The 20,588-nt window shown below is 38.4% G+C and overlaps 2 protein-coding genes across 2 annotated transcripts; both read right to left on the bottom strand.

Annotated features, from left to right (window-relative positions):
* Positions 1–1,611: 1,611 nt before the first annotated feature.
* On the bottom strand, positions 1,612–5,786 carry phpt1 (phosphohistidine phosphatase 1). The gene is made up of 3 exons (XM_080864193.1): positions 5,395–5,786; positions 2,016–2,143; positions 1,612–1,883 (listed from the first exon to the last, which is right to left on the bottom strand). Exons 1-3 carry the CDS (start codon positions 5,558–5,560, stop codon positions 1,791–1,793), a joined length of 387 nt encoding a protein of 128 aa, XP_080720319.1. The 5' UTR covers positions 5,561–5,786; the 3' UTR covers positions 1,612–1,790.
* Positions 5,787–7,072: 1,286 nt separating this feature from the next.
* On the bottom strand, positions 7,073–18,511 carry entpd2b (ectonucleoside triphosphate diphosphohydrolase 2b). Its single transcript, XM_080874633.1, has 9 exons — positions 18,154–18,511; positions 15,333–15,450; positions 13,933–14,083; positions 11,667–11,826; positions 11,186–11,413; positions 10,138–10,407; positions 8,626–8,745; positions 8,407–8,541; positions 7,073–8,298 (listed from the first exon to the last, which is right to left on the bottom strand). The coding sequence occupies exons 1-9, from the start codon at positions 18,265–18,267 to the stop codon at positions 8,080–8,082; spliced, it is 1,515 nt and encodes a 504-aa protein (XP_080730759.1). The 5' UTR covers positions 18,268–18,511; the 3' UTR covers positions 7,073–8,079.
* Between the last annotated feature and the right edge of the window lie 2,077 nt (positions 18,512–20,588).

Here is a 20,588-nt window from a genome sequence, read left to right as displayed (position 1 = left end):
CTAAATTATATGCTGCTAAAGAGAGTGGTGGGTTGGCATTGTCTAAGATGGTCTGGTATCATTACGCTTTCTCCCTCTCTCAGTTAGTTAAGATACATAATTCCTCTACTGATAAGCCATCATGGGTTGGGATTGAGGAAAGTCTTGTGGCCCCTTCGTCTTTAGAGGCCTTCCTTACTCAGAAGGGTAGGCCAGTACCGTTTAAAGATCCAGTACTGTCTTTCATGCAAGAGACCTGGCTTAGAGCTCACCAATATACCAACAGCAGCCCTTATCTCACCGCTAGAGCCTCTATTTGGTATAATAAGAAAGTATTAATAGGGAAGAAACCGGTCTGGTGGGAGGCCTGGGCTAGGACAGGTATTAATCAGATGGGGGACCTATTTGGGCAGACTGGCATGAAATCGTTTGCAGAAATCAGACGAGAATTCAATTTGGATCCAAGGGAAATTTGGAGGTTTTTTCAAATAAGACATTGTATTAAAGCCATTTTGAAAAATAATCTAGACCCTCCATCTAGTGTTCAGAAGATGTTTGCAACCCCTGACAATAACAGAATCAGGGCATCTAAATTTTATGGGAGCTTCAGAGAGGCACATGCTCCCAGTTTGGGGGGACTGAGGCGGTGTTGGGAGAAAGATCTGGGTATCCAGATCTCAGAGGACAGTTGGAAGATGCTGATTTCATCATGGTATGTTTGCTCACCTGAAACACAGTCTCAACTTATCCAGTACAAGTTGCTTCACAGAAACTATTGGACACCCAGTAAGTTAGTCAGGTTGAAGCTCGCAGATAAGGACATTTGTTGGAAATGTCAGCAGGAAGTCGGGACTCTAGTTCATATGTTGTATACATGTCGGAAAAATGATTATTTGTGGGATGGGATTATCAACTTGGTGAATGATATTTTTAAACTTAATCTTTCTAAATCTCCAGCTATATGCGTCCTGGGCCTACTACCTGACGATAACATTCTCTCAAAAAAACAGAGATTGTGGATGCGTCTGGCTTTTATAACTGGTTGCAGGGTAATTCTTAGGCATTGGAAGTCATCCAGCCCCTGTTCTTTCAAGGAATGGACCGAACAAATGTCTAGGATGGCATCATATGAACGGGTTATGTATAGAATGAAGGGAAGAGAAGATATTTTTGAGCAGGTCTGGGGTCCCTTTTTGCGGTACATTGACAATGTCTCTTAGACATTATGATAAATGGTCTCTTAGAGGGATATTTCATGTGTCATTGGTATTTTGGTTGTTGCCTTTTTTTTTTTTTTTTTTTTGCACCAGGGGGTTTTACCCTTATTCGTTTTTGTTTTTGTTGATGTTTTCCAGGAGGCGGTGTATTATTTTGTTTCTCCTGGGTTTTATTTATTTTATTTATTTATTTATTTATGTAATTTATTTATTTATTTATTTATTTATTTTTTTTTTTTTTTGTTGTTTGTTAGTGTGTTGTTTGTTTGCTTGTCTTAGTTTGTTTGTTTGTTTAGAAATGGACAGAGAACTGACAGTATGATTATTGCAGTTGTATATTTATTTATTAATGTTTCTGTCCATCCAAAAATATTAATAAAAAAAAAAAAAAAAAAAAAAAAAAAAAAAAAAATTATTAGCTACACTATGAAAAGCTGTTATGTTTTACACAAGGAAGGAAGGTGAAAACTTAAAGCTGTTGTATTAATAAAAAGAAAAATCCTAAATGTGTTTAGCCTGATAACGAAGGGTTACAAAAAAAATACATCAGTCCAGGGTTACAGGGAATTAAGTAGAAGCTGTTTAAAGTTTATTTCAGTAGCCTTCATTATCCCAGGTCACCTCATAGTCTGGATACCGAACCTTGAGTTTCTCAGTGGTCACTGCATGGTTTGCTCTTCCGAATCCCTGTGATCAAAAAAGACACATCAGTGTTTCATCAGAAAGATGAAATAACATTTGATTTAAACCACTAAAAAAAACCCAAAAACCATCATTGTATTCATACTTTCTCAGTATTTACAGATCAGAATCACCCACCATGGAGTATCCGTAGACATGGATCTTCTTGGCCTGGGGGTCATGTTTGATTCTCCCTCCTCCTATACACTCACAGTCCAAGTGCCCGTCCCTTTCCAGCTCCTCTGCTACCTTCTCATAGATGTCAGCTGGGAAAAGGATGGATACAACTCAGAAACAAAGTTTTTGGAATATTTTCTACATCAAAGTATGAATTATTGCCTTAGAAAATATAGCTTGGTGACTTAGAGTTTGTAACTGGAGTTTTATTTATAATTTCAAATGCCTGCTTGGTATGTGGATGTGTCCATACAGTGTTCATTGAGTTTCATGAGGTTGGTCAGCTGTTAAATAAAATTGCATGTACTGTGCTTTCAGTGTTGTCCAGCAGAGAGCAGCACAGACCTGTCATTACTAAATGCAAAGCCATCAGTATTGCATTCATAAAGTCTGCGGTTATCCTGAAGGCTGCCTGTTATTATACAGTGTTTATAATATTTTGTGCCGCTCCATATTGTGTACCAATACTACATAATAAGCACCAACGGATTACATAAACATCCCTTCATTACAAAATTCCAAAGCCAAAATGAGGCAGTCGGTCAATGAGTGCACAGACATGTAAAATATACATTAGATGTAAAACAGTGTCTTTGCTTCCCCTATAGAACCAAGGAGCACAACAAGCTCGTCGTGCAGCTCATAGGGAGGAGAAAAGGTCAAAACTGTGAAAAAGTGAAAAGCTGAGCCTGAGGAGAAAGCGCAGGCACGGTGAGGCCTTAATGTATGGTCTGCACAGAGCTATCAACGACAGGCTGGAGGTGGTGATAATTCCTCCTCCACAATATAAAAGAGACAAAGCGGAGGAAAGGTGGAGGTTGGGTAGGGGATAGGGGCAGAGCCATGCATAAAGTCTACAGATCTTTTGACTGGTTGGGGAAATGTGGATTCTCTAGGCCGCACTTTATCTGTGGCATGAGGGATATTTGAGCATATTGTGGCCGTGTGCTTGAGCCACACAGAAATTCTTTGTTCATTTCTTAGTAATGTTTGCTTAATGTACTTACTAATAACTGGGTAATAGAAACAAAGTCTATACATTTTACTTTTTCCATTTAATATTTATATTATGAATTGTGTTGAATAGAAAGAAATCCATATAAATTATACATATTTATATTAGAATAGCAATTTAGAGTAGTAGTAGATAAGATATTACCCTGACAAAAAAAAGAAGTAAAAATGATGCTGCTGGCCAACAGGCTGACCTTAGAAACTGTGCTGAAACTTTGCCTTGTGTTGGCCAAAGACAAAGGAAAAGGAAAGGGAGAAGGCATGTTAGGAGGCAGCGAGACTGAAGGAAAATTAGGAGTGTGAAGGAGAGAGCAGGGACTTTAAGTGTAGAAACTGTCTGGTAAACAGAGAGCATTTATGAATGGGGGAAGATTAGTAGATATATTGTGTGTGCAGAAAAACAGCTGGAACGGAAGCGAGGCCAGAAGCATTGGAGGTGGATCGAGATAGTTCTACTATGGTGTAGATATGAAGTAAAATAGAGTAGAGGTAATCTTGACAAGAGTATATGAAGAATGTTGTGGAGGTGAAGACTGTCAGACAGGATTATGAGTTTGAAGCTGGAAATTGAAGGCGTGATTCTGAAGGAGGGCGTGAGTGGATATTAAAGTAGACTTCAGTGGACATGCAGGAACAGAGGCGATAAGGTGTTAAGGAGAGAAATGTTGAACGATAGATGGTGGTGGATATGCAAAAAGGACTGGGATGGCTGTGGTAGACATTAAGAAGAGGGTGGAACACAGAGTGATGCTTTTTACTTTTTTTTACTACGTACAGCACTTTGGTCAACCTGTGTTGTTTTTAAATGTGCTTATAAATAAATTGATTGATTGATAGGATTGAGTGAAGTAGCAAAAAAAGAAAAAAGAAAAAACAAAACTTAAAAAAAAAAAATAGGGGAGGCCTAGCTGGAAGCAGCTAAATTGAACATGTTAAGATTATTTTTGGCGTGATCAGGATGGGACAGGGATATAGGGGGTGTCCAAATTCATGGGCTGCATCCTCCTGAGGCCGCATGTGTAGACGGATTACGTCACAGCGATGCACCAAAGGCTGTCCAAATTCGTAGACTCCGAATGCAGCCGACAAATGCGTCCTCCTTTTAGTTTTAATATTACTCTTATTACTTCTACTTACTCGCTTTGGGGTTCTTAGGGAATAGAAAAGCGCTATACAAATACAGGCCATTTACTCTTTCTGGGTCACAAAATAAACTTTTAAGATATTTTCAGGTCCAGTTTGTCTGTTTTTTCCCTTTTAAAATATCTCACCTGTCTCTCTTGCATTTACTATACCCTGTTTTGCACTGACAAAAACTTATCTTTCCTTATGATGGATCAGAGTCATTGCTTCATTCTCTCTCTCTCTCTCTCTCTCACACACACACACACACACACACACACACACACACACACACACACACACACACACACACACACACACTGATTTCAAAGTGAACATAAGTTCAGGGAAGAAATCATGTGCGCACACCTGTGGACACCTAGACACATCCTAATGTTGGTTATATGCGGAGGTAGAACAGGAAACTATGGGGAGGCAGATTCAAATTATTATGAAACTCAAAATAATTAATTTTTTAATGCACCACTTGAGAAATGACATGAAAATCTTTTACTTTAGACCAATCTCTGACCTCATCATCAATGGGCACAATTGTTAGAGTGTGTCTTGTGACAACAGTATAACTGTGTTTATATGAACTTATTTGGGTTCTCTCTTTTGCCAGTCCCATCTAGATGGGGTTAATTAAGCTGGTTATAAGTAATATTATTATTTGCAACATGGTCCCTCCCTTTATCATCTCATTTAGCAGGAGATACACTGGTCACTGTCCTTCATGAAAGGACAGGGAATAATGCTGTCCTACAATTCAGAGCAATGCACTGTCCAATCATCATTAAAAACAAACAAAATATCTCACAAGTGATGCTGATCAAGCGTGTTAATTAACAGCATGCTATCCATGTTGTGCAATGACCTGCGGCCATGTTTTTAATGACAGGTTGTTAAAGCTTTGGATGAATTCTGACTATGGCCACAACAAAACAGCCACTGGGAGGGCAACTGTTTATGTCCATCGTTTACATACAGTCTGTAGGTATGGCGAGGGTAGGAGGACAATCAAGAACAACACGGAGGTGGGAGACAGGTCCTCGAGATGAGTCAGTATTAGGACAGAAGCAAAGCTGGGTCATCTGTTTGTTTGTTTGTTTGATCTCGGGGGTACATCTCTGGTGCGTCCAGGTGCAGATGGAGGTGTATTTTACGCTTAAAACAGAGCGCTCTGAGCGTTGTCCTTACTCACCGTGGTACTCAGCCCAGCCGTATCCTCGGACTATATCCACCTCCGAGTCGTCCCCCTCCTCTCGGCTATGAACACGGATCAAGACGTACTTAAATACTCCGGAAGGGTCGATGTCTGCCTGCGGTATGTTGGCCATGAGAGCAGCCGCCTTCGTCTGTGTGCACATGTCTAAACTTCTCAAGGAGCACACTAGCAAAGCAAGCAGCAAGCGTAACGCTCGGATTTTCCAAACAAGCTTCGTGTCTATGCGTAGAAACTAATACGGAAGTAACACATTTATATCTCTATATTGTAATCTGGACGGGAATGCAAAAGCTATAAATCATTGCAAAATAAAAGACATCATCTAGTTTCCTTCTAGCACCGCCATAATACAGCTAGCCGGCAAAATCAAGTTAACTTCCGGTATGACCCTTCGAAATAAATAATACTACGACTTACTATCGCCACCATTAATAATAATAATAAACATACAGATATTCCATACGTCTTATGATGTGTAATCTTTTCATTGTTTTATTTCTTGCTGTTCATGGAAAAGCTATGGAAGAAACTGTGAAAATTCCTTATTAGAAATGTTTTAAAACTTAATTTTATTCTGAAGGCAGTTCAAACATAACGGAAAAAAGAAATGCATTTTGGTATCTGCAGTCCAAATGAATATTTTAAAGGGCAATGACTTTTTTTCTACAGTCATTGATCAGAACAAAAAACATACAAAAATGCAGAGGGTTTAAATTTGGGGTAGAAAACATATCATGTGAAAGATAATGATAAAAGTAATTATTTCATAATTCTAGTTATAAACAAATGTTATATCAAATATCAATATATATTTGTGGTCAAATGTTTACATATACTCATGAGCATGAATGTCATGTGATTTGGTGACCATAGAGTTCTTTACACTTCTTTTTTCCAGGGCGCAATGATTGCAAAGTGTATATCCTTAAGGACTTTAAAAAACAAGAATTGGTTGAGCTTATATTGCGATTCGTCGATTTTCTTAACAGGCTGTGGCGTGGCCTGGTCAAGCCAACTGGCACTGTAAAATCTACAGCGGCACTTATTAAAAGATCTGAGCCTATGAATCTATTTGAGTCTGTATACAAGTCCTGTTATGTTTTCATCGTTGCAATCTTGCTGTTCATGTTGGTGCCAAGTAGGGCTGCCACAAACGATTATTTTTGCAATTAGTCGACTAATCAGATTATGCATCCATTGGACGTAAAACGTACAGCTTATTGCACCAGCATGCATCTGCTCTTATATAACTATCATTAGCTTACAGCTTTAAGTGTTTAAGGTGTGTGCTAACTAAAAATAAAACAAGATGATAGTTTCGGTGAAGTTTAATAAACTCAGCCGTCTGCTCCTTGCTATCTAAAATATAACAGGACACCGGAGTAAATTCTCGAGCACCTCACACTTCTGATAATCAGTTGTCTGCTTGATGTTTATTCAGCTGTGTAAAAACGATAACTTTAATCTCAGCCAAACCGATTTACTCAGGAACAAATAAAATACAAAAAAAAAAAAAAAAAAAAGCCAAACAATAACACTTTTAAGTTATCTAAGTGACTTATATATATTGTATATATATATAGTGAAAGACTGTGGTGAGTTTGAAAACTATTTGCCAGGAGTCCGGTGTTCTCACGGGCTCTAGTGAGCCTTGCCCCCGGCTGACTATCGAGCTGGTGGGTAACAGACGTCTCCAAAAACGTTGGAGCGCTTTTGAAAATATGTGGTGTCCTGATAAACTGAGCAGATATTTGAGGTTTATACAGCTACATTCTCGCCTGAAAATCTGTTAAACATTTATTTTGTGACCCAGAAAGAATAATAAGAGTAATATTAAGATGAACTAGCTGTCACCATTGTTGTAAACTAAGCAGGGCCGCATTATGAATTCTGGGACAGAGCTTCTTCTTCTTCTTCGGAGTTTAACGGCAGCTGGCATCCTTGTACATGCAGTGCTGCCATCTTCGGTTTCAGCCCTAGTGCCAAGTGAAGGGTGGATTTGACAGAGAAGCAAAGGACAACTGCTGCCCACCTACAGTAGGTCATTGGATAATATCTGTGGTCAAATGCCTTTCTGAGTCAACTAGCAGCAGATATTCACAAAATGCATTTAATATTTTATTCAGCATGACTTGAAACTTGCATCAAAAACTGGGTTCGCTGAGGTCAGAGTAAAGGAAGCCGAGGGCCATTTTCCAGTAGACTTGTGTTTTTGAGCGAGTTGCCACCTGCTGGCCATTAAAAAAGATGCACTTTTAAGGCACTTTCACATTGGCATTGTTTTTCAAACTAAAGTCAGAGTACTCACTGTCAGCTTTAAAGTAGTTTACATTCACAGCAAGTTAATGCAGTGGTTTCACTCATTTTATACATACCACTGAATTATAGGTTAAAGCAGCAAACTGTATAAACATGTTAAAGTCAAAACATTTTGTATATGTCATGTTAAAACTTTTGCAGTCAATGAACAAACCACAGTTTACATTTAGCACTAGTTAAAAATAAGTCAATTGGTGTAAAAAAATTTTTCAAAAGCAAACTATGGTATTATATAACAGAGAATATGCTTAAATTAAAACTTAAATCTTGCTCCAAATCTTCCTTGTCGGGTCAGTGTTCAGAGCAAAATAAAAAACAAAACAAAAACCTGACATTTCTTAGCTAAATTGTGCTTTCACTGCCTCTTTTCTTATTCTGTCCATTATAAACTCTAAATAAGCAGAAGGAAAGCACTGCGGCAAGGAGCATGACAAAAAGAAAGATGAGGGATCCCCACACTCCTGGGGTCAGGGCCTTTCTCAGCTCCAGTTGCTCTGCTGGCAACAAATTGCTTAAACTCAGCATGTAGCCCAGAGCCCAACCCACCATGGTGTCAGCAACCTGCAGGGTCAGCAACATAATGATGTGAATATATTTGGATCAACTCCCATCCATTTGCAATGGAGCATTGACATGTTTTGTTTTTAACTGGAAAGAGATAATAATCACCTTCTTCTGGAAAGAAATGTGTGGGAATGTTGTGTCATTGAAGCCATATCCTCTCAACATGAGAGTATTGAGAAACACAGAGGCAGCACAGTAGTAATGCAAACGGGACTTTTGCTCTGGAGCGAGAAGCATCATCTGGAAAAATACAATAAATATTTTCACATGCTGCCAGAAACAGATGTTCTGGATAAGTAAAGCATGAATAGAAAAGGTGATTACTTGGGTGAAACTCATGCTGCACACTTTTTTGGTCACATCCTGTAGTTCCGAAGGAGAGCTAGCAGTTATGCCAGTGACTTGCTGAAGGAATGAGTGAACATAGAAGAAAGCAGAGAAAGCCTGAAAACAGAAAAGGGAAAAGAAAAAAGCTTGTATGTAAAAAGTGATACAGCTACAGCACAACAATCAAATAAAAGTTAGCCATGTTGAAAGGCAACCGTGTAAAGTTAACTATATTCAGCAACGTCAAGCAACTGCAGAGTTGACTGACCTCTGACACAGTAGGAAACGCAATAGAGGGTTACCCAGGCAACCGGAGCCTGGAATTAATACTAGTGGCCAACCATCAGGGTCATCCTGTGTGGATGGAACTTCAAGATATGTTTTGATTTATATGCACTTACCACCAGTACAGTTAAATGGTAGCTCACCCTGGATAGAATATAAATGCGTTCCACTCAAGATCGCGTTAGTGCGACATGCCTTCTCTTGAATAGAACTATGGGGTATCTAAAAAGGCAAAAGCCAAACACAAATGATGCCTTTGAAAAACTCAGCAGCAATGTCTCTTTCCAAAGATCAAAACCCCTTCAAAATGTGTAAGATTTGTGAGGAGGTCACATAGGAATCATTTTAGAAGACATCTCTACCATGATTGTTCACAAAATAATAAAACATTGTTTAGCAGCTCTAGGTTTGAAGCAAAAAAAAAAAAAAAAAAGGACCAATATAAATACAATTTTTTTTGTTTTGAAACAAGACTTGACGGCTCACTGGTAGAAGCTGGTCTGCTGGAGATAGTCCACTATTGTTTCCTTGGTTTATGCAGCGTTTCAGTCCAGGTGAGAGTGATAACACCAATCTGAGATTACATACCACCTCTATGTAGGCGGTTTCACCATTCTGATATTAGTCCTGCTATGGTGGCATGATCAGTAAATTTGACAACACACCTCTGTGATGTGCCAGTGTTCAGGATAAGAGCGATCTCCCACCCTGATATTCTGGGATCTGTTACTCACGAAACCTACAGCAGCATTCTTACACTGGAGTTTTCCAGATTTAGTTGTGGAGAGCTATGATGACTGCATCCTCCGTTGACATGTTTGCTTGATATGCAAATTGTTGTAGGTTGATCAGCGGGGAGGCCCGTCTTAATGTGAGAGAGGATGAGACTCAAAACATCTGGTGATGTTCGAGGTTAGAATGACTTGGCATGTAGGGCAGGTGTAATTTGATTACCAAACTACACCTGAGAAAAGGTGTCACTGTTCAGGAGGAAAGCAAATGTTAATATTCAACTACCCTTGATAAACAGACCTGTGCTTATGACAGCATGGACAGGAACAATCTTGAATGTATAGTGTGGTCTGCAATGATGTTACTTTCAGAAACAGTATAGCAGCTTTAAAACATTAAAGTTTTGTGAAAAGAAATCTGGGATTGTGGCGGCACCTTTGACATACAGGCTGAGCTTTAAGTTCAAGAAAGCATTTGTTCTGCTTCTCTTACCATGAAACCTCCGGTGACATTTGGTTGGAAGACTTTGTCAAATGAGCACTGGGAGAAGGGACAGCTGTTGAAGGAGAAGACTTCAGACACGTTACCCAGACAGTATTCATAGTGTCCGCTGCCATGTACTGTCACAGAAGCATGAGGGTCGTAGGAGCTGGGTTTGTACTTTACTGTACATGGAGAGTCGAGTATACTGCTGAGCTTCACCGTCCTGCTGTGGTCTGCAGGATAGCAGGGGTGAGTGACAGACTGAGGGTAACCCTGAGACTGAGGAAGAGGAAACATTGAGTACAATGATCTTATATACATTATACTGGTGATTTTATTGGAGAAGTTGACCTTAAAAATACATCAGTATAGTTAGATATGTTCCTCTCTACATAGCTGCATGTTTCTACCTTAACTTGCAGCTGACATTTACTGAATGGAGTTCCTAGTAACTCATTTTAATGTGTGCCAGTTTTAAAGCCACATACCTACACTTACGTTATTCTATTATAGGAGTGAACATTTCTGTGTTACAAAGCTAAAGTCTAATACTACGCATCATATTAGACTGAAGCCAGGGAGAACCTGAAGTGGCGATTTCAGAAAAAGAGTTTCAGAATCACTGGGCCTGTCCCCTTCTTCATCATTTATGTATTTGGCCGTCTGTGTTCGCATTATTACCCAAGTGGGTTTTTGTTTTTTTTGTTTTTTTTTACACTGTGGTTAGAAGAATAACTAAGTGACATTCTCTAAATCTCAGCATTTTGCTGATTGGCTCCGCTGCAACATTCCTGGTGCTGCTTAGAAAGTCTGGTTCTGGCAGCAGCAACATCTCAGCTCTATTCTTTGCTCCCTGTAGTCATTCTGTGTTTTTGTGGCAAGATCTAACATTTGGTTAGGCCTAGTGACTGGTTAGGTTTGGGATGAATCTTGTTTTGGATAAATTGATTAGTTCATGTATAAAAGTAATTGATGTAAAATCCTGAAAAACAGTCATTTTGTGGACAGGATTTTTCTTTTGAGCTTTTCTTGTGATTTAAGTGTCACGTTACACTACCTTCATTATATGAGCCAGCAGTGTCATGAGGAACTGGTCCTTCCCATAGCACAGGAAGCTGTGTGTGTACAGAGTATACTCATGACCATAAAGGCGCAGCTTCATCAGATCGTCTTTGTTCTCAATTTTTTCCTGAGTAGCAAATGTTATCTGCGTGGACGCGCCACCCAGATCGAGAGCTCCCACTGTCGGTCTGCTGGGGCTGAACCAGTGCCCCTCAAAGCCATACTGCAAAGGAACAGTCACAAAAACCTGGCTTCATCCAATGTTTGCATCTCTGTTTTGGAAAAGTATTTACAAATTAAACTAATGCCTTACTGAATATATAAAGCCATTTTCAGAAAACTTGCAATACAAACGCTCTCATAATGTTATCAATTTGCTGGTGAAGTTTCACAGTGACAGCAATAACTGACTTCTAGTCTCCTCATAAATAGTATTGCAGATTCCTACTGATTTTCACATTTACACACTTGGATACCTTAATGAAGTTCTCTGAGAGATAGTTAACTGTGACCCATCCATATGCCCCCTCTTCTTTGCCACTCAGTATGGCTGCTCCCCGGTAGTCGAAAGGGTAGGACTGGATTTTTTGTCCCACTTCCTTCAGAATCTGAGTGGACAGCTCTGGACTAGATAAACTGAACAAGGAAAAACAAATAAAAACAAATATAATCAAGATTTTTAGTGATAAGACTTTCAGCAAATCATTAGGAAGAATGATGATCATGATGATAATTATGAACACTTCATTATTTAAAAAAAAAACAAACAAAAAAAAAACAAAAAAACCTTCTGCTGTAAGCTTCAGGCACAAGTTTTAAAACTGCAAATCAGGGGTGTCAAACATAAGGCCAGGGGAGCAGAAATGCCCACCAAAGATTTACATTTACTTAATTGCTTCATAACAGAAAAGGCAAAGAAGAAATTAAATAATAAAGTTACTAGAAGTACTATAGAACATTATGATTTTTTATTTATTTATTTTTAATCTGTTCATTACCTCTGCATGAGACAAATATGCAGACAGGAACTAAAGAACAGATTAAAGTCAAAACTAACATTTAAATTATATGAAATCTTTTCCAGATATTTTCCAAGCTATAAGTCATCCTTATGAGGTCTTTAGATCTCCCAGTAAATTTAAATTAAAGGATGATGATTATTATTATTATTATTATTATTATTATTATTATTATTATTATTATTATTAGAGTTTAGAATAAGCTGAAGTCAAGATTGTGTGTCACATTAAAGTTTAGTGTCAGTGCTACATGAAAAACATTTTAGTAAACATTCATGCTGATACTCGTCAGTAAAACCCACAAACAAAACAGCTCAAACTATAAAATGAGGTGGTGTATTTGTGTATGGAAATGCATTTGTGACAAAACAGCTTTTAAAACACATTTGCAAGAATCAAATGATTTACGCACGCATGCAAGTTAGACTGAGTGACTGTCCAGCTGTTTTCCGCTGCATATTTGATTGAGTTATGGTACACATACAAGGACAGGAGGCCTTCTTCCAGATGTTTAAATCCATACTTGATAGCTGCCTAAACCCAATCAGGCAGTTTTGCTGGCTGAACTGAAAATAAAAAGATGGATTCCTGTCTGCAGGCAACGTTAAGCCACTAAACCAAATATTTGAATACATTTAAACTCTTCTCGATAATGCTTTGCATTTTCAACACTCATACCTTCAATTTTATCTACATGTCTGAATGCCCCGTCACCATCCCCACTCAATGCTCTTAACTTTATAGACTTTGGTTTGACCCCATTGCTGCATGCCCTCCACCAGGCACAATAGAACTGGTACAAATGTAAAACATATCCTGCTCAGGATACTAGAGATCAACACATAAAACAACTTTACACTGTCCAATCAATTCTCTGTGAACTTCAGTGTGTGGATATTGAGGGGATCTACAGGTTTTGAGAGACCCTCAGATGTGTTTGTCTTTCCAATAAGAAATGCAGAGGGAGGAGAGGCTTAAGTGCTTGCAGGTGGCTACAAACACTTTTAAGGTAATTTCCTTATTTTAAAATAACATAACACAGCCAAAGTATCCTGAAACATGTGACTTCAGCCCTATGAAATTTGCAATCACTGCTTATTCCTCGTGTTTATATTTTTTCATCCTCAGACCATTCAATGCAACAAGGGTTGCCGCTAAAATAATCTGGCTAAAACAGTCTTAAATGAAGGATTACATTTAAGCAGCTCTTTTACAGAAAACACGTTATGATGGTAAGAAATTTGCAAGAGAGAAACTGAATCTAGGGGAGACCATTTTTGGTGGATACCTCATTTTCTGAAGCAGGACCTCTTAGTCTATTATCCAGGAGTCAAACAGGGCTATTCACTGCATGCCAACACAACTGACAACAATTACACATTGTAGGTGGCAATATCATGAAGCTGGTTAGGTTTGTCCAGTGGAGTCATTACAACAAACAGTGCAACAGCTACTCTGAGAACTCTTAAACAACATTTAGCTTTTTTCACTTTTCTCTGATTTCTTCTGCACTGTAGAAACTTGCTATATTTGGCACAGAAATAATTATATTCCCAACACATTCATCTCCATGAGATTCACCTTGTTTAATGAATGTGTAAGCCGGTTAAAAAGGCCAGTATGGATTGCCATTTTAGCATTATTACAAGATTTACTTGGAACAGGATCAAAATTAAGGTGATGCATAACTAAAACACATGGAAACAAAACAGACACGACTTACTGCAGAAGCCTCATGCCGGCTGTGGCTCCCAGGTACACAGGTGTGAGCTGGTGCTTGTCTTTTGGGATGCTCTTCACTGCGTGATCCAGACATGCTTCTAAGCTTTGCCCTGCTGCTCCCGGTTGACCTGCATAACTTGCAATTCCTTCACCTGAGCGAATGATGAACATGTCGAACAAACAAAATCTGTTTGATAACATAATCAACTTGGTGTAATATTCACAAAAATCAGTGTTAGCAATTGTGACCCATATCCTTGTGGTGCTGCAATACAAAAGAATCCAACTACTATCCCAGCTTCCCAGCCAGCTGTATGAAAATCTGCTGAATTGTGTGTGAAATTTTAAAATATTAACGTTATCTAAAGTCACAGAATAAGTAATATTAAAGCAAGTTATCTGCATTAACTCAGAAAAAAAATGATTTGGGAAAAACACTTTATATTTAAATAAGAACGCATATTTCCTCCTCAAGACATCCATCTACAAATCCTTTCTTAGGATCGTTTTATTATGAAACATGTCAGCATAAACACCGTGCTCATGAATGACAAGGGGGGAAAAGTTGTTTAACACAGGAATAAAAGCCTTTTACAGGGCAGGAGTGGCAAACCACAAAGCTCAACTCTGACTCGATCCTGACTGTTGCTAGGCAAACATTTGCTTTGACATCAGTGCAGTGATGCAATAAAAATGACTCATTCAGAAAAAACTCCATGCAGACTTTCCCACAACCAACTCATCATTAAGATTTCCACTATTTCTCAATTATCAACCAAGTATATAAATTACTATGTGGTGTAATGAGAGTACTCTTCCATTAGATGAAAGGTAAACTGCATGTATATTGTTATGAAATAATGTGATGAACTACACCTAATAGGTTTAACTTAAGAGTAGTTCATTTATAATGAATGTATAAAGTTATGTTGAAACTGGTTAGTCTTCTTTGTTAGCACAATAAAGGCTACTTCTCATTAGATCACTCAATACCGTGAATGAATCTTAGGCAGACTATTTCCTGCTGTGTGGGAAAGAACAGCTGCGGACAAAAAAAACAAAACAATATCCTGACCTCCTTCTCCCAAGGTTTGTGTGTAAAAATTGCGAAAGAAAGAAAGAAAGAAAGGGAACCCCCCCCCCCCCAAAATGCCTTCAATTTCATTGATGTTTTAATTACCATTCAAACTTTGAGCATCTATTGTCCATATGCTATACAACTTTTGCATATACATAACTTTTCCATTTGTCTAAACGAACTGCACCAACTTCAAATGAACGTATGTGTCAAACAAGTCTGCACGATTTCCTGCAAATATTTGTTGCTGTAAGCACCCTTTGTTTTTCAAGCAAAACTCTACCAATGTTTTTGGTGTGGGAAGTGCTACTTATGATACCTACCCTCAGCATGACATTTGCTATGCTGGGTGACCACGGCTGTGCCATTTTGCTTATTTGCTGGCCACTTGTATATGTATAAAGATGTGTGTGAGGATCCAGCATCCAGGACAATCCCATACTACAGAGAAGGGAAATTCAGGAGAAAAAGCAGTGAAAATACATTTTTTCCACCCTTTACAAAGATTTTTGTGGCAACCGCTTTGAAACAGACCTCAAGTTAATATAGCAGAGTAGCAAAAATGACTTTAAGGATCGTGGCGATGTGACCTTCACCATCTGGCTAGAAATGAGGTCAACTGGCAATCAAAAGAGCCTTATGGATTTTATATTGTACAAGATCACATGTTTGCTTTGAAAACAGTGATTCAACTACTAATCCAGCAGTATAAGATCTTTATAAATTAGGACTTTGATGTCCTAACATGTTTTCGTCTTCTTTTAGCTGCTTCCTTTAGGGGGTTGCCACATCTGCCTCCATCTCACCCCATCTGTAGCACCCTCCCCGGTCACACTAACTCTCTGCATGTCCTTCATCCATGAACTGCCTCTGATTTCTGCATCTGTTTTCCTACCTGGCAGCTCCTTTAAGTATCCTCTCTCTCCCCCTGCACATGTATAAAATATCTCAGTATCCATAATACATTTTTATTTTATTTTAAATCAGTTTTGTGTTTGTCTGTGGAGTCCTCTTAATGGAGTTGTGCAATGCAAATACTACATCAATCCACACTGCTTAAATAATACAAAGTTTTGGCCCTATGAGAAAAAAAATGAACAAGTTCAAGGCTAATGAAAATCATTATTTTAAATGAGTCATTTCATCTAAAAATCAACATGGACCATCTGCTTGACCCTCTCCGAACAACAAACCAAAGTTTGGACACAGAATAATTTCTGTAAAAGTTTAGCTTCAGCTCTTAAATACTTTTATATATTAACTTAAAAGGCATCCTGTTGCCCCACTTTCAGGTTGTTTTATTTCACACTGAAATCTGAGGTAATGGTTGAAAATTAATGTCACACATACTATGAAAGATAAACCTGAATTTTAACTGGTTTTTAAATGAATCAGGAGCTACAATTTGAGCTACACACTTCAACACAAAAACAAGAGTAAAAAACAAACAACAACAACAACAACAACAACAACAACAACAGGCCTGCACACAAAAAACGAGATGAGATAAAATGCTTACGTTTTTGTTTTTTGTTTTTAAATACTTTTTTCAGCCAGTTTTTATTCTGGATTTGTATTTTTAGGGAAAATAAGAGATGAACAGAAAAAGTTGTAAAAATTTGCAGATTTCAAATGGAATGACCTGAGTGTAAAATCCATAAATTGAGGAGTAAGACTTTAATAGCATAAAGCATCAACTAAAATACATTTTAATCATTTTCCTTACTTTTAGTTAAATGCACTTCATACACTCCAGTTGTGCTGCCTGCCATATAAACTGCTGTGTTACAATTGTTTTTACTCTACTTGTTTGTGCAAGCCAAACAATTAGTATCTGCAGAAACAGAACTTCAGACATCATCTTATATGCCTGCATGTCACAAGACCAAGACCCATCACGGGTTACTTTAATGAAATGATCTTTGCGACGCATAAATGTTTCACAACTGCATACGTGGTATGACATTTCAATATATGGTTAGAGTGATTTGAAGACAAGCAAACAGCATCCCAGCTTTTTGGAAACGGAGTAATAAGAGGCTTAAGTATGAAATTCTGGAAAAAAAATGCCTATAATTTGTAATTCTAAGAAGCCAAAACAATGGAGTCAAATTATATTTGGAATTTTTTTTTTTTTTTATTTTTTTTTTTTTATACAGTGTGGGTGCTACAAGTTATCCTGAACTTGTAACATTAACACAGATTCAGCTGTGCTTCATCATAATTTTAGGATCATGCTTTATGCTACAGTATATGCTCACAGCTGTTTGTAAAATGCTTTGTAGTATAGACATTTAAAGGAAAAGTTTATGCAGCCAGACAGATTTCAATTCTGAGCTCAGTTGCAGGTCTGCGTTGTGCTGCTGTGGATCAATAAATATCAAATCATTACAGCTTCAATGCCTTCTGAAAATAAAGGAATCTGGAGAGTGTGCTGAAATCTGCCCACCCGGGAACCCATGTGACCGACAATGCAAAGGGAAGGGACCACACGCGTCTCATATCAGTGCTGCAGGTGAACGGCAACAATGTACAGACATGTTCCTAATCACCCCTAATAATAATTCTTCATTACTGCTGTGCACTCGGCTGTGAGGAATCCCAACACATGGCAAACAAAACACGAGACGCTCTAATTGTCTGTTCAGTCCTTTCAACACACTGTTGCATTTGTCTCCTCGGAAAAAAAGTAGAAGAAAACCTTTGTGCTTGCTTTCTCAGACTGGATTCCCACGTTATTGCTGGGTGGAAGGGGAGCTACATTATAAAAGGGAACCATGGGATATTAAGCTGGTGACACAAAAATGAGGGATCAGCAGTAACAGAATTTGGTGTTGAATGGCTCTGCAGCAAGCCACTTGCTACTGACACGGCCCTATTGGGCTAGAAAAATTAAGCATAATATAAAATGTAAATTCAAAATATGGGGCCATAATTAAGCATAAAACAGAGCTTAATCCGGACAATAAACAAGAGTAGTCACTGGCTGTTACATCCAGGTATCAAGGCTAATGTCCTCGAATTCCCTGGTCCCACATTTAATTTTTTTTTAAATTTTATTTATTTAATTTTTTTTTTTTTTTAATGTACCACCTGTTTCACACCCTTCGCACAACACACTGACGCGCACCGATCCGACCTTACCCTGAGCTCAGGTTCCTCCTGAACATTCTCGGTGGAAATAGTAAGGAGGAGGATTCCGGCAAGTCCAAACACCAGCAGCGCGATCGGGACAAGGTGAGCAGACCGCTGAGCCATGAAGCGAAAGCGTGAAACGCAACTCCTCTCTGCGCCTGCAGGACACTCAAGCGCCTACCTACTGTAATAGCGTCCAACTGGGAGAAATGGCTGGCTGCCAGATAACCGGAGGAGTAGTTAAAAAACACTACAGAAGTGAGACATCCAGGAGAAAAGGAGTCTTTAGCTACCCAATCCGAACAGTGCATGCTGGATTTGTTTCCAGATCAGGCGGTGTGCCCATGTGTAAATCATTCGAATGATTTACTGATGATTAATTGAGAACACGCAACCCGGTATACGTCACACCAAGAGAGCAACAGCTACAAGTGCAAGCTTATAAGGAAGTATATTACGTAATATGTGAAAAGGTTAGTTATTGAAAAAAGTTATTTATGCGTTTTTTTTCCAATAAGGCATTTTATTCTTATCATAATAATAAAGCTGCAGTGTCAAACCTATGAAGTTTCCAAATGTATGTAAATTTGAAAAATGTTGCTTTTGTCTTAAGTTGCAGTCTGTTTTTAGTTTCGCCTCTCTGTGATTTATCAACATGAATTTGCAACATGAATATGTTTTGGTAAATATATCAGAAAAATAGCATGTCTGTCCAAATATATGTAGATAAAATTCACCTGTCTTAGTGTACAATCAAACATTTCTTCACTGCTGATAGAGCTCCAGATTTGCCTTTCACCAGATGTCAACCCAACTTAAAATCAGTGAGTAGTGCTTCGTACCACCACCAACAAAAGAACAAAAAAAGGAATACTGTGTGGAAGAATATTGGATCAAGAGACTGGGAGCTCGTTATCAAAGGAACGCAAAGTAAAGATATCTTAGTTTTCCCTTTGTCACCTGTATTTAGATCAGTGAATGCAAAACACCTTAGGTATCATGTCAGTCATGTGGATATTTGTCATAATGAAAAATGCAAAGTGGATGAGCCACTAATAAATCGGCAGCAACTGTGTGATACTCTGTCAAATGGTCCCAAATCTCTGAGGAATGTTTCTATGTTTCTACCTATGCAATCTATGAATTCCATTTCTAGAATTAAGCCATTCTGAAGGCAAAAAGGAGCCAACCCAGTACAAGCCAGGTGTACCTAATAAAGTGTCCTGTGAGTGTATATCGTCACAAAGAAGAAGTGGAGTGGAAGTTGTACTGTCTATTTTTATCTGCATTTATCACACTTTTAAACCTTCTCAAACGTCACTACATCAGCATCTATTATATCCTGTCTCAATCCAAGAATCTGTATAACTCCACGATTTTGCCTCGATAGGTCTCTTATGTCTTTACCACCAGACAGATATCTTGACCGATCATGTTGACTCAAGGTGAGTCTCGCCGCTGCAGCTCAGCCAAAGGTCCACCTTACCAAAGCCAGATGTCAACACTTGCGCCTGCTGTAGCTCATATCAAATCTGGCTCAAGACACATATTTACCAGTTCCACAACTGCCATAAATGCCAAAATGAGCCCAGATTAGATGCAAATAAGTCCACTATATTCTTCATCTGCTACATTGCCTTGTGTCCTGTATTGTATTTTACTTGAGAAAGCAAAGTCAGACCTGAATTTAAATGCCAGCCAAGTCCTTTTCAATGTGCCTCTACTGAATGGGAATGGCTCCAAGGCTACTCGAACCATGGAAGGAAAAATGTTTTGCCATGGCCAGAGCTGCAGAGAATGGAGTGGCCTGCTGTTCATTTATATTCAGCAGTTAGCTTGGGTGGAGCTAATGACTAATTGCTGCTCAGGCACTTTATTGTTAATTCAACACAGAAAGGAAAACATATGATTCATAATTATTTAATCATGAATGGAACTGGGTGGTTTAAACTGACAGAAATCCTAGTTTCTGGACTGAAGAGCTGCAGAGCTGGTTGTTTTCAACTAGTATTTGCATTTGAATAGGTGCAGCCTTAAACCCGACTTGCAAATTGTTCTCTGCTGAATGATGTCTTTTCACCAGAGGCCTATACTTTGTTTGTACAAGTGCTTTTTTAAAGTCTATTTTTTGCTGAAATCCTTTTTTTTTTTGACAAGCTCTAAATTTAGCAGAATACATAATGAGTTATTTTGAAAGAGTTTCTGAATATCATCTCTCCACATTATCACTCATAGCACAAATTGTTATTGCTGCATCATTCACTGTCAATATTCCATATGAGTTTATCTGTCTTCAGGAAGACGTGAGATGTAAATGGCACATGGAATAAATGCAGCACTTTAATGCATATAATGTATCACAAAGCTAAATCATTCCCTCCCTTCTAGTGACTTCACATCAATAGACATGGCACATTTATTGCCATTGTGACAAATAATAAAAT

The sequence above is a fragment of the Rhamphochromis sp. 'chilingali' genome (assembly GCF_963969265.1).
Source record: "Rhamphochromis sp. 'chilingali' genome assembly, chromosome: 2".
NCBI classification, from domain to species: domain Eukaryota; kingdom Metazoa; phylum Chordata; class Actinopteri; order Cichliformes; family Cichlidae; genus Rhamphochromis; species Rhamphochromis sp. 'chilingali'.
The sequence above is the reverse complement of the archived record's forward strand: the minus strand, read 5'-3'. Positions and strand labels throughout refer to the sequence as shown.